Here is a 14,903-nt window from a genome sequence, read left to right on the forward strand (position 1 = left end):
AATATCGGATTTTTAAAGAAATGTTATGTGATGCAAGAAAAATAATGCTGGAACCTGTTTCAGAATGCAAAAGCCATCCTTGAAAACTATACAGGATGGCGGCAATGAAACCATCGCAGGACAGTGTAATCTACTTCCCTGTTAGTTTGTTGGTTTGGAGAACCACTGCAGTCATATGGTTGTAATAAAGATAGTGCTGTCGAACAACTTTTTTTTTAAGAGTAGATTCACTCTCATTGGGGCTCACAAGCACAGTTGTCGCTATCCTCTTGCATTATTGAAGCTTCTCTTATGATAACTTTGTCCATTGTTACAAATACAGTTTAACTATTAACCAATAATAAACAATGTTCTTGCCACTTGTACAAGTAATCAGTTAACAAAGAACAGACTTATTCCCTATTTTGCTATTTTAGAAGTGCAATGCTTTATAAATAAACCAAGCCAAGAACTGTGCAAATTACATTTACTACGTGAGGCAATCTACATGGTACAAAAGGCCACATGCCACGAAAAATATGAAATCAAAGACACCAACACACACCATCATCATCTGTTTTTAACTTTGTGACATCACTGATGGCACAGCACTCCCCTTCCAGTGACTTGACAAAATTCTTTGAAAAAGTCACTATGTATATAATTATTTTAAAGAACATTATTTATTAACAGTCATTTTGAAATTCTTGAGGATACTTTTCAATACAGTTTAATTTCATTTATTTCACCAAGGACATAACACAGATCTGCAACATGTTTTCGCTTCACAATTTTTGTTTGCATTTCCTTTACTAGCCAAGGATTTTATGCCTGGCTGGCAGGACCTAGTGTTTACAGTGTTTACAGTGTTTACAGTGCACTATGTTTTCTGGTGACTGAGGTATGAGCGATGCTAGTAATGCCATTCCTTGTACAGCCAGTCCCTGCAATGAATGGTATGAAAATGTTGCTCATAGGGTCAGTCGGTTGCATGCATTTCAGTGGGCTTGGCAGACTGATATGTAATAGTAACTTCTGGCTCAGTGAGGAAAGCAATGGGAAACTACCTCACTCCTCATTTCCCTAGTACGCCTCTTCAGTGATGCCTAGGCCATCTATGACAACTGATGGCAGAGCTGTTGAGGATCCAACCAGCCTTAGGGCTGAAGACTGAACATACATACAGCCAAGGATTTGTTAACAACTAGATGATTCTTACTTTGAGCTGATAGATCACACACTCTGCTGCTTGCTGGTAACGAGTCTTAGTGAACTGGTTCCTCATTAGCTATTAAGTATGTAGGCTTCAGTCCGTCCAGTGAGATTTGACATTTTTTGGGTTTTATAAGGATTGTAAAATATTTGTCATTACAGCTGACAATTAGGAAAGGTCCATCATAAGGTGGCTCTAGAGGTTTCTTGATTTGGTCAACCTGCATAAGAACAAGTGAAGAAGATGACAGGTCCTTGTGGACGAAGATGTTCTTATTCACTTGATGCTCTAATGGAATGGGTTTCAGTTGTCTCATATTATCTTACAGTTTTGTCGCAAAGGTATCAAGTATATTGTGTTTAGATGCTGTTTAGGAGCTTCATAGTCTTTCCATACAACATCTGAGTGATGAATGTGCTGATCTCAGGATTGAATGAAGCTCGTAGACCCAACAGAATAGTCCAAGGAGTTTCAGACCAAGACTGAAAGCTATGTGCTTTCAAGGCAGCTTTAATAGTCCTATGGAGGCATTCTATCTTTACCATTCGATTTTGAATGGTAAGGGCACGTCTTCTGAAATCTGATGCCACAAAGATTACCAAGGTGTTTGAAAAGGAATGCCTCAAACTGTTTGCTTTGATCAGTGGTGATTGAAGAAGGTTCACCAAATTGTGCAATCCAATTCTGAAAGAAAGGTTTTGCCACAGTTCCTGCCAATATAATATTACTTAAAGGTATGTCTTCATTCAATTGGTAGGTCTATCAATTCCTGTCAGTATATATGAAAAACCACGTGAAGGTGACAATGGTCCAACAAACTCTATGTAAACAGCTGAGAATTTATTGTTAGGACAGGTGAAAGTTCTGAAAGGTGACTGGGTGTCTAGTAACCTTACTCTTTTGACAAGCCACATGAAGCAAGTACCTATCTGCTTCACTGAGGGATTCACTCCACGATGCTGCAGGTTGTGAATTTGCATGAAGAAAGCTTTCCTGCACTGCTGCAGAATGTATAGTCATACACTGCCCATTGAGACATAGCACCAGACTTCTGCCACTGAAGTTCATAGGTTTTGAATTTCAAAAAATTTCTGTTACTCCTCAAAGCTTGGAATTTTAGCATCAGCAAATTGACCAAGATCAAGGTTACTGATCATTTCAATTCTTGGAAGTATGTGTTAGCCACTACATTGTCCTTTCTGCTGACATGACAGATATCTGTGACAAATTCAGAGACATACCGTACTGCTGGTGACGATGATAGTCGGGTGAAGTTTCTTCATTCCTTTGTTTGAATGCATACAACAGTGGCCGGTGATCAGTATGAACTACAAATTGATGCCCTTCAAGAAGACGCTTGAAATGTTTTACTTATAGGTATACGGTATACTCAGGAATTCTCTATCATATGTCAAGTAGGAGCACTGTATAGCCTTCAACTTCTTTGAAAAAAATGCAGTATTTTTTGACCCTCACTTACTAACTGCTGCAACATTCTACCAACTACATAACCACTTGTATCAGTAACCAAGGCTAAAGGGAACTTGGGATCAGAATTGGCCAGCATGTCAGCTGCTGTTAAATCAGTCTTGCACTTCTCAAACTGCTGAAGAGTCTCTGCTGTCCAAGGTACTTTTCTTCTGACCTACTTCCTAATACCTTGTAAGAAATCATTCAGTATTGCTTGTGCCTGTGCTGTATTTGGAAGGTAGCATCTAAAATTCACCATCTGGAGAAATGTTCAGAGATACTTCAGTATCTCAGACAATTTAAAGTTACGGACAGCTTGGATCTTTTGAGGTGAAGATTTGATTCCTTTAGACAAAACGAGATATAGCTAAGAAATTCCAATTTGGGTACGCCAGAAACTGACTTCAAGATACTGATGCTAAGTCCATGTCCACTTAGTCTTTCAAAAACTAACTTGAGATGCTGCCTGTTCTTCTGTTAAGATGAAGAAATGAGGAGACAGTCATCTAAATATGGCAAATTTAGGCTAGAAAACAATTAAATGGGCTGAGTGCACTTCTAACATCAAACAACATTACATTTGAATAAGCCACATGGTGTTGTTACGTCTGTCTTAGGCGTATCTTCTTCTGTTGTCAGGATCTGGAAGTAAGCCTTGAATAGATCAATTTTGGAGAATGTAGTTTGCCAAGTAATATGTGATGGAAGTCATCCACTCTTGGTAAAGGGAATTGGTCTACTACTGTCTGGTCATTAACTCTTTGGAAGTCTCCACAAGATTGTAATGTTCCATCTTTTCTTGAGTTAGGTGAAGTGGACTTGCCAACTGGGAACTGGATGGTTGAATCAGGCCATGGCTGAGCATGAATTGAAATTCTTCCTTTGCAATTGCTAGTTGTGGCATAAAGCAACAGGATGACCTGTTTTCACAATTTGGTGTTTGACATCATGCTTCACATTCGTTGGACCGGTCAGATTGGGGAAACAGCCAAGTACTACAAGAAACAGATGCAAATTTTACACTGTAATTTAAAATGTTAAATTCTGATGTGACATGCACGTGGTGCCATCTGACAAAAATAAGTTTCTTAGATCTACAAGCAAATTAAAATTATGCAAAAAGTCAGCACTTTGGCCATCAGAATTCACGATGAAGTTTTAGATCAATATTCCCACTTGTATGCCAAAAGTGGGAATTTTAGTTCCATTTGCAGCAAATAACTTAAACTCTGATGAGCTATAAATGTTGTTATTAGAATCTGGAATCACAATGACATCAGTACCACTGTCTACTAGTAGACCTCTGCAATGTCACTGATGGCATAGGCTCGGCCATTTATGATGTGGGATGCCACAATGTGAGATCAAGAAATATTGAATTTTCATGATAGGTTGAAAATCAGTTTCGATGAGATCAAGAACTTTTTTTTCCCTTGAGCATGTGGTATTTTTCCATGCAATGGGCTTTTTTGCTCATTAAAAATCATTTTGTGCCTACACATCTTAGCCTGAAAAGGGACACACACACACACACACACACACACACGCGCGCGTGCACACACACACACACACACACATTCGTATATAAACTTTTCTCCTGAGAATGATGTTATTATTCCCTAGAAAACAATATTTTCCTGCAACACCCTTTTTTACTGTAATACAGTATTTTCACTATGAGTTTAACATACACATCAAGAAATCAATAATAAGTAAGTTAAAGATGCAGAATATAAATACGTACTTTGTAAAGTTTTCATACTGCCTTTCATGCTGGATCACTCTACTTGTCTTAAGTTCAACAAATTCAGCCTTCTGTAATTCTTCTAGATTCTTCACTTCAGTTTTATTCACTATGCCATCCATTTCAGCTCCAAACAATATTCGATGGCTGTCTAGTTTGCCCCTGAATACCACACAAAATTCTGGTTTTCCTATCAAAGGTTGCTCAGAATTTGGTTTTATATCAGGTTTTTCTGTAATGGTACCAAGGAAAATAAGGTTATACATAAATATGAAAAGCAAATGACAAATGCATATTCAAGAGAAAATAATAATAATAATAATAATAATAATAATAATAATAATAATAATAATAATAATAACATCATCATCCTCATTATAGACTGTTATGCCTTTTAACGTTCAGTTTGCAAGCCTCTATGAATATACACCTTCCAAGTCATCCATTTGCAACTATCTAGTTCTGTAACCTCTTTTAATTCCACAGCTCTAATCATTAAATTGTTGTTACAAAGTGAATCTAACCATCATTTCCTTGGTCTCCCTCTAGTTTTCTTGCCCTTAATGGCCTCTCCCTGTTGGTGGGGGCAGTAGAACAACACCCACAGTATACCCTGCCTGTCATAAGAGGTGACTAAAAGTGTTCCCATGGGAGCATGGGTTGGCGACCACGAGGCCCTTCGTAGGTTCCTGGCAGTGCTTCCACTTGTGTCAGGCTCCTCACTTTTGTCTATCCTGTCTGACCTCACTTGGTCAACTGCTGTTCTTTTCCAACTCCAATGGTATTAGGTTGTGAGGCCTGGGGAGTCTCATTTTCACACCCTTTGTGGCCATCGTCTTTCTTTCACCGATACTTTCATTTATTGGAGTGTTGGACCCTTCAGTTTTTTCTCTCTGATTAGTGTTAATAGAGGATGGTTGCCCAGTTTTACCTTCTCTTAAAACAATAATCACCACCACACCTTAATGGCCAAGTCCATTATTCTCACAGGTAACTTAACATCCTGTATTCACCTCATATGATTCCACCACCGAAGTTGGTTTAAGCGTACAGTTTCATCCATAGCTTTTATTTCCCCATTCTGTGCACCCTCTCGCCATTGTTCCTATCCACTGGTACAAGCAATTATTCTAGCTAATTTCATGTCTGCTATTTCTAACTTATGAAGGGGATATCCTGAGTCCACCCAGCTTTCACTCTTGTACATTATTATTATGTCCTATACTGTTGGCATATTTCAAAATATGTAATTGTACAGTCTATGGAAGCTAAATAAATGAATGAATGAATGAATGAATGAATAGCATATGATGGATACATAACATTAGTTTAAAGGAATATTAACAAAAGTAAATTAACAAGCTAATGTATACAAGTTAGGCCTAGGGTACACAAAAGGAGCCTCCCCAAAGATTGCAATGATAAACAATCAGGATAAGAAGAGCAATCGGGCATACCCTGAGCAACATCAGAAAAAGAAAGTGTTCTGACAGCCAATCCTTTCACTACTGGATCAACTAAAACCAGTAGGCCTTTATCAAGTTTACCACTTACAGTTATGTCCATAAACATAAAGGGACTATCCACCCAGAAAGAAGATCTACTCACAGACCTGTGCAATCATTATAAATGTCATGTCACTATTGCACAAGAAACCCACAGAGAGCCATCAGGATAAAGATCGATAATGAAAGGCATGAGACTTATTCTGGAAAGGCCACATTATTAATATGTTAGTGCCATATTCTTTAAGGATTAAACATTACATTTGCTGCTTTGTCGGAGGAAAACAACATCAAAATTCACACTGTTGAAACAACACAGTTCCCCAAAACATCTATTTATTAAGCCCCCTGAAGAGAATTTTACGTTTAAGGAACCTTCCAATTTCAAATGCCATAACATCATCTTAATAACTGGTGATTTCAACTGTCCTCGTCTTTCTCCTCCAGAAACTTTCCAGTGTCAGACCTAAGTATTTTGGTGTGCTATTATGCTACAGATAGTGGTTTCTGAACTCAACCCTAGGCTAGTAGTTTACCTGTAAGTTACTGAGATAAAACATGGTTACTTCAGATTTAGATCGACTTGGCTGGAGTTGCTACTTTCGGAAGTAGTCATCCATCTTCTGAAGATCTTCAACCAGCATATCCTCTGCTTCACTGAAGGTGGCGTTCTGGGCAGTTAGATGTATATCATCAGCACAGATGAATTAGTGGGATACAATTTGGGGCAGATCATGGATATAAATATTAAAAAGAGCAGGGATAAAACTGAAACTTGCAGGAGTCTATTATTTAGTTTATGGAACCTGCTCCAAATACTTTCAGTGAAGATCTAAATAGCCTGTTACTCAGCATGTTGTCAATGACTAAAGATTGTTTGGCAAAGAACTATCTTGATAGGTTTAAGATGTAGTCCTTCCCTCCAAACAGTATCATAGGTTGCTGAAAACTTTAGGAAAACAAGAGACGTTTCTTAATTTTTTCTCAAAGCCTGTCTCAAGGTAAGCTGAATCAAAATGTGATTGAACCAACTAGAACGAAGAATATTCTAGACATGGTGTAGGTAAAACCAGATGACCTCTATAGAAAAAGTGAATGACAATATAAGTAATCATAAAGCTATATTCATTATAGTTAAAAATAAATGTGACAGAAAGAAAGGCTGTAAAAGTAGGAATATCAGCAGTACCATATGGTTGATAAAACAGGCCAGGTCTTCAGTTCAAACAGATGCTGTGTTAAGAGACTTAGGTAACTGAAATCCTGTCACTGATACAGAGCCGCACGCAAAGTTGTAAGGACTGTCTAGCACATTGCAACATCTCTGGCTTAATGGGTTGGCATGCCTCGGTGATGAGCTATCTAAGGGAACCAGGATCGATTGGCTTCTGTACATACATCGGTTGTTTTACATGGTCCCACAGAAAAAAATCCAAGGGGATAAGATCAGGCAATCTGACGGGTCAGGGGACTGGCCCTCCCCTTCCTAACATTTATTTTTAATTAGTTAAATTAAGAGGCACTTAGGAGGATACGTTGCATGGAGATTGTTCTGTATGACCACCGCTGTGTGTGGTCCATGATGTTCAAACCACATCCTGCAGTGGTCAAGGAGTGACACATGTTCCAAGAATGGTGGTAGGTCATATGGGATCCTGTATATGTATCAACCATGGAGGTCTTCAGTTCAAGCAGATGCTGCGTTAAGAGACGTAGGTAATTGAAATCCTGTCATATGTTTCCTAGCCTCTTCCAACCCAGCTTCATAGCATATGCCATCATTACCAATGGCCTTTTTCAGGCCAATAAACAAATCAGTCTGTAGAAACTATTAAGAATGCAACATTGCCACATCCCAGTCAAATGGCTGTAACAAAGAAAAATGTTTGTAATACTTGTGTGAGATTCAAACCTTCGAGCACCGCGCCCCTGCCAAGTGAGCTATTCTGAGGCTTGACATGCAAGTGTGCAGTTTCCAGTGTATACAATACCTGTTCCTGGTCTGTGTGTGCATCTCCTGTTGTAAGGTATCACATATCCTTCATATCTGTGCTCATTTTACAGGTTCATTAGGAGTATGCACAATGAATTAATAGTGGCGCTCATGATTCCTGCTGGTTTTTAGCCCATAACTGCACGTCTCGTTATATTACCACAGTTTAGGGAGAGGGGCCAATGCATTTCATAATTGTAGTAAACATGGCAGGATGCAAGAAGTAAATTGTAAGGGGCTGGTGAACCACGCGGGATATGAGGATTTACAGAAGGCAAAAGTATTGAATCAGTAGTACGAGCTCTACAGAGAAATTGAAGCGATAGTATAAGTGATCACAAAGCTACTTTCATCATAGTTAATAAGAAATGTGATAGGAAGGAAGGTTATAAAAGTAGGAGTATTAAGCAGTACCAAATGGTTGATAAGACAGGCATGAGAAAAAAGGATAATGACCAGGTAGAGGAGGTGACTAACACTAGTGAAGTACTGAAATGCACATATATTAACAAAGATATTGTTCCCAAGCGAGGAGGAGCAAGTCAGTTTGGCCCTGCCCGCTAGCCAAGGTACTGCCTCACCACACGCACGTTTGCCTCAGGAAGAATGGGCCAACAATACGAGTACCAGTCCCTTCTGCTAGTGTCACCTGGAAACCTCTAGAGATTGGGAACTGAGTGTTCTGGGCGTATCCAGCTTCTGGACTGTTCTGGAACTGCTAGGCATGACAAGAAGGGCAGGCAGGCAGCCAGTTGCATTGTGCTGTGTGCGTGTGTGCTGCTGAGGAGCAATGAGTGGAATACTGTGTGTGAAAGTACTGCCAAGGATTTCACAATTCACAGAGGTCAGTCAGTGGACAGAGTCCGCTGAGTGTAACAGTCAGTTGAACAGTGCTCTGAAGTGAGTGTTCCATCCATGGAACTGAGTCTGTTGTTCTGTTCTGTCAACCTTCGAGGAGTTGAGTCTCTCATGTCCAGCAGCTGTGAGTGAATGTCATGTCTCTGGTGTAGCATGAGAGAGTTCAACGAGCGATGAGCAAAAGACAGTGGACAAAGACTGTTGTGACTGTATGATGTACAGAATTTTGATACTGGGTCGTGCACAAGCTGTGAACTGTGTGGCTGTGTTAGTGTACTAGCACAGAGAGTATCACTGTGGAACTATATCAGATTATCAGTGACAGTGTGGAACAGTGAGTCCTATGTACTGTGCAGCTAGTGTGATTATCTTTCCAAAACATTCAATATGGTTATGGCTAGAGTTGTTGTTGTTTGAGTCATCAGTCCTTAGACTGGTTTGATGCAGCTCTCCATACCACCCTATCCTGTGCTAACCTTTTCATTTCTACGTAACTATTGCATCCTACATCTGCTTGTCATATTCATATCTTGGTCAACCCCTACCGTTCTTACCACCTAAACTTCCTTCAAAAACCAACTGAACAAGTCCTGGGTGTCTTAAGATGTGTCCTATCATTCTATCTCTTCTTCTCGTCAAATTTAGCCATCTAAACAGTGTTATGTGGCTGAAGATGTTGATAATATACGAAACATGTACCACTTTTGACCATTAAAAATTGCCTTAAGCAATCATTGTATCGACTAGGTGGAAAATAAATAAATACTTAATTGTGAAATTTAGCCAAATCGATTTCCTCTCACCAATTCGATTCAGTATCTCTTCATTCGTGATTCGATCTATCCATCTCACCTTCAGCATTCTTCTGTAACACCACATTTCAAAAGCTTCTATTCTCTTTCTTTCTGAGCTGGTTATCGTCCATGTTTCACATCCATACCATGCCACACTCCACACAAAAGTCTTTAAAAACATCTTTCTAATTCCTATATCAATGTTTGAAGTGAACAAAATTCTTTTCTTAAGAAAGCTCTTCCTTCCTTGTGCTAGTCTGCATCTTATGTCCTCCTTACTTTTGCCATCATTAGTTATTTTACTACCCAAGTAACAATATTCATCCACTTCCTTTAAGACTTCATTTCCTAATCTAATATTTCCTGCATCACCTGCCTTCATTTGACTGCACTCCATTACTTTTGTTTTGGACTTATTTATTTTCATCTTGTACTCCTTACTCAAGACTTAGTCCATACCATTCAGCAGCTTCTCAAGATCCTCTGCAGTTTCAGATAAAATAACAATATCATCGGCAAATTTCAAGGTTTTGATTTCCTCTCCTTGGATTGTGATTCCTTTTCCAAATTCCTCTTTGATTTCCTTTACTGCCTGTTCTATGTAAACACTGAAAAGGAGGGGGGACAAACTGCAGCCTTGCCTCACTCCTTTTTGGATTGCTGCTTCTTTTTCAAAGCCCTCGATTCTTATCAATGCAGACTGATTTTTATACAGATTGTAGATAATTCTTCGTTCTCGGTAACTGATCCCAATCACCTTCAGAATCTTAAATAGCTTCGTCCAGTCAACATTATCGAATGCCTTTTCTAGATCTACGAATGCCATGTAGGTGGGCTTGTCCTTCTTTATTTGATCCTCTAAGATCAGACGTAAAGTTAGGATTGCTTCACGTGTTCCTACAGTTCTTCTGAAGCCAAATTGATCTTCTCCCAGCTCAGCTTCAACTTGTTTTTCCATTCTTCTGTAAATAATATGTGTTAAAATTTTGCAGGCATGAGATACTAAACTAATGGTGCGCTAGTTTTTACACCTGTCAGCACCGGCTTTCTTGGGAATAGGTATAACAACAGTCTTTTTTTTTTTTTGCTAGTTGCTTTACGTCGCACCGACACAGATAGGTCTTATGGCGACGATGGGACAGGAAAGGGCTAGGAGTGGGAAGGAAGCAGCCGTGGCCTTAATTAAGGTACAGCCCCAGCATTTGCTTGGTGTGAAAATGGGAAACCACGGAAAACCATTTTCAGGGCTGCCGACAGTGGGGTTCGAACCTACTATCTCCCGAATACTGGATACTGGCCGCACTTAAGCGACTGCAGCTATCGAGCTCGGTTAACAACATTCTGCCGAAAATCTTCTTGTTCCAGAACCAAATTATCTACATCCTTACCTTGATACAACTGTTGGATATGTTTCTGCCATCTTTCTGCTTTGTCTGCTTTCCCTAGAAGTGGCTTTCCATCTGAGCTCTTCTCCTGTCTCGTACATCTTACACACTAAATGGAATAACCTTGCCATGCTGCTTTCTCCTAAGGCAGTCAGTAATTCAGAGGGAATGTCATCAATTCCAGGTGCCTTGTTCTTATTTAGGTCACAGCTCTGTCAAACTCTGACCTCAAAATTGGGTCTCCCATTTCATCAGCATCAACAGCCTCTTCTTGTTCCAGAACCAAATTATCTACATCTTTACCTTGATACAACTGTTGGATATGTTCCAACCATCTTTCTGCTTTGTCTTCTTTCCCTAGAAGTGGCTTTCCATCTGAGCAATTAATATTCATACACCTAGATTTCCTTTCTTCAAAGGTTTCCTTGATTTTCCTGTATGCAGCATCTACCTTTCCTAGGACCATAAAAACCTTCGACATCCTTGCACTTCTCCTTCAGCCATTCTTCCTTAGCTGTTGTTATTGTTTGAGTCATCAGCCCATAGACTGGTTTGATGCAGCTCTGCATGCCATCCTATCCTGTGCTAACCTTTTAATTTCTACGTAACTACTGCATCCTACATCTGCTCTAATCTGCTTGTCATATTCATACCTTGGTCTACCCCTACCGTTCTTACCACCTAAACTTCCTTCAAAAACCAACTGAACAAGTCCTGGGTGTCTTAAGATGTGTCCTATCATTCTATCTCTTATTCTTGTCAAATTTAGCCAAATCGACCTCCTCTCGCCTATTCGATTCAGTATCTCCTCATTCGTGATTCGATCTATCCATCTCACCTTCAGCATTCTTCTGTAACACCACATTTCAAAAGCTTCTATTCTCTTTCTTTCTGAGCTACTTATCGTCCATGTTTCACTTCCATACAATGCCACGCTCCACACGAAAGTCTTCAAAAACATCTTTCTAATTCCTATATCAATGTTTGAAGTGAGCAAATTTCTTTTCTTAAGAAAGCTCTTCCTTGCTTGTGCTAGTCTGCATTTTATGTCCCCCGTACTTCTGCCATCGTTAGTTATTTTACTACCCAAGTAACAATATTCATCTACTTCCTTTAAGACTTCATTTCCTAATCTAATATTTCCTGCATCACCTGCCTTCGTTCGACTGCACTTATTTTTTTTTCATCTTGTACTCCTTACCCAAGACTTCGTCCATACCATTCAGCAGTTTCTCGAGATCTTCTGCAGTCTCAGATAAAATAACAATATCATCGGCAAATCTCAAGATTTTGATTTCCTCTCCTTGGATTGTGATTCCTTTTCCAAATTCCTCTTTGATTTCCTTTACTGCCTGTTCTATGTAAACATTGAAAAGGAGGGGGGACAAACTGCAGCCTTGCCTCACTCCTTTCTGGATTGCTGCTTCTTTTTCAAAGCCCTCAATTCTTATAACTGCAGACTGATTTTTATACAGATTGTAGATAATTCTTCGTTCTCGGTATCTGATCCCAATCACCTTCAGAATCGTAAACAGCTTGGTCCAATCAACATTATCGAATGCCTTTTCTAGATCTACGAATGCCATGTACGTGAGCTTGTTCTTCTTGATTCGATCCTCTAAGATCAGACGTAAAGTCAGGATTCCTTCACGTGTTCCTACATTTCTTCTGAATCCAAAATGATCTTCTCCCAACTCAGCTTCAAATTGTTTTTCCATTCTTCTGTAAATAATACGTGTTAAAATTTTGCAGGCATGAGATACTAAACTAATGATGCGGTATTTTTCACACCTGTCAGCACCGGCTTTCTTGGGAATAGTTATAACAACATTCTGCCGAAAATCGGATAGGACTTCTCCTGTCTCATACATCTTACACACTAAATGGAATAACCTTGCCATGCTGCTTTCTCCTAAGGCAGTCAGTAATTCAGAGGGAATATCATCAATTCCAGGTTCCCTGTTCTTATTTAGGTCTCTCAGAGCTCTGTCAAACTCTGACCTCAAAATTGGGTCTCCCATTTCATCAGCATCAATAGCCTCTTCTTGTTCCAGAACCAAATTATCTACATCTTTATCTTGATACAACTGTTGGATATGAGCTTGCCATCGTTCTGCTTTTTCTTCTTTTCCTAGAAGGAGCTTTCCATCTGAGCTCTTAATATTCATACACCTAGATTTCCTTTCTTCAAAGGTTTCCTTGTATGCAGCATCTACCTTTCCCAGGACCATACAACCTTCCACATCCTTGCACTTCTCCTTCAGCCATTCTTCCTTAGCTACCTTGCACTTTCTATCCACTTGATTCTTTAATCGCCTGTATTCTTTTCTGCCCTCTTCATTTCTAGCATTCTTGTATTTTCGTCGTTCATCAATCAGGTCTAGTATCTCCTGAGTTATCCACTGATTCTTAGTTGATCTTTTCTTCCTTCCTAACATTTCTTCAGCAGCCCTACTGACTTCACTTTTCATAACTATCCACTCTTCCTCTATTGTGTTTCCTTTAGCCTTTTCATTTAGCCCTTGTGCAACATGTTCCTTGAAACAATCCCTCACACTCTTTTCTTTTAACTTGTCTAGATCCCATCTTTCGCATTCTTTCCTTTCTTCAATTTCTTCAACTTCAGAAGGCATTTCATGACCAACAAGTTGTGGTCAGAGTCCACGTCTACTCCTGGGAAAGTTTTGCAATCCAACACCTGGTTTCTGAATCTCTGCCTAATCATAATGAAGTCTATTTGATACCTTCCGGTGTCTCCAGGTCTCGTCCACGTATACAGCCGTCGTTTGTGGTGTTTGAACCAAGTATTGGCAAGGACTAAATTATGATCAGTGCAGAATTCAACCAGCCAACTTCCTCTTTTGTTCCTTTGTCCCAATCCAAATTCTCCTACTGTATTACCTTCTCTTTCTTGGCCTACCACTGCATTCCAGTCTCCCATCACAATTAGATTCTCGTCACCTTTTACATATTGTATTAAATCTTCTATCTCCTCATATATTCTTTCGATTTCTTCATCCGCTGAACTAGTAGGCATATAGACCTGCACTATTGTGGTGGGCATTGGTTTGGTGTCTATCTTAACGTCAATAATTCTTTCACTATGCTGGTCGTAGTAGCTTACCCGCTGCCCTATTTTCTTGTTCATTATTAAACCAACTCCTGCATTACCCCTGTTTGATTTTGAGTTGATAATTCGGTACTTACCTGACCAAAAATCCTGTTCTTCCTGCCAACGTACTTCACTTATACCAACTACATCTAACTTTAGTCTATCCATCTCTCTTTTCAGATTCTCTAACCTACCACAACGATTCAAACTTCTAACATTCCATGCTCCGACTCGCAGAATGTCAGTATCCATCTTCCTGATGATTGCCCCCTCTCGTGTAGTCCCCACCCGGAGATCTGAATGGGGGAATAGTTTACCTCCGGAATATTTTACCCGGGAGGAAGCCATCATCAGTACATAATTCATACAGAGAGAGCTGCATGTCCTCAGGAGTTAGTTTACGGCTGTAGTTTCCCGTTGCTTTCAGCCGTGTAGCAGTATCAACACAGCTAAGCCATGTTGAGTGTTATTACAAGGCCATATCAGTCAATCATCTAGACTGCCGCCCTTGTAACTTCCGAAAGGCTGCTACCCCCCTTTCGATGAACCATTCCTTAGTCTGGTCTCTCAACAGATACCCATCCGATATCGTTGCACCTGCGGCTCGGCTATCTGCTTCATTGGGACACGCAAGCCTCTCCACCACGGCAAGGTCACATGGTTCGCAGGGGAGGATGGCTAGAGTTACTAAAGCAATGGCCCTCAGTTCAGGACACTCCTTAAGTGGGGAGAGGATCCTAGACTTCTCCTGTACCCCCCAAAGATAATTATCAAATTTTCAAATTTACAATGTAAAAATAAGAGTTGCCACATGGAATGTATATGGCTAGATAGACTGCAAATGTTCAAG

The 14,903-nt window shown here is 39.8% G+C and overlaps 1 protein-coding gene across 1 annotated transcript in view; it reads right to left on the reverse strand.

Annotated features, from left to right (window-relative positions):
• The window catches only part of LOC136877595 (decapping and exoribonuclease protein), an 88,867-nt gene that overhangs the window by 41,805 nt on the left and 32,159 nt on the right, over positions 1–14,903 (reverse strand). The window contains exon 3 of the mRNA XM_067151758.2: positions 4,407–4,638. Coding sequence (XP_067007859.1) covers positions 4,407–4,638 — 232 coding nt within the window. The remainder of the gene's footprint in view (positions 1–4,406; positions 4,639–14,903) is intronic.

The sequence above is a fragment of the Anabrus simplex genome, chromosome 7, assembly GCF_040414725.1.
Source record: "Anabrus simplex isolate iqAnaSimp1 chromosome 7, ASM4041472v1, whole genome shotgun sequence".
Lineage (NCBI taxonomy): Eukaryota > Metazoa > Arthropoda > Insecta > Orthoptera > Tettigoniidae > Anabrus > Anabrus simplex.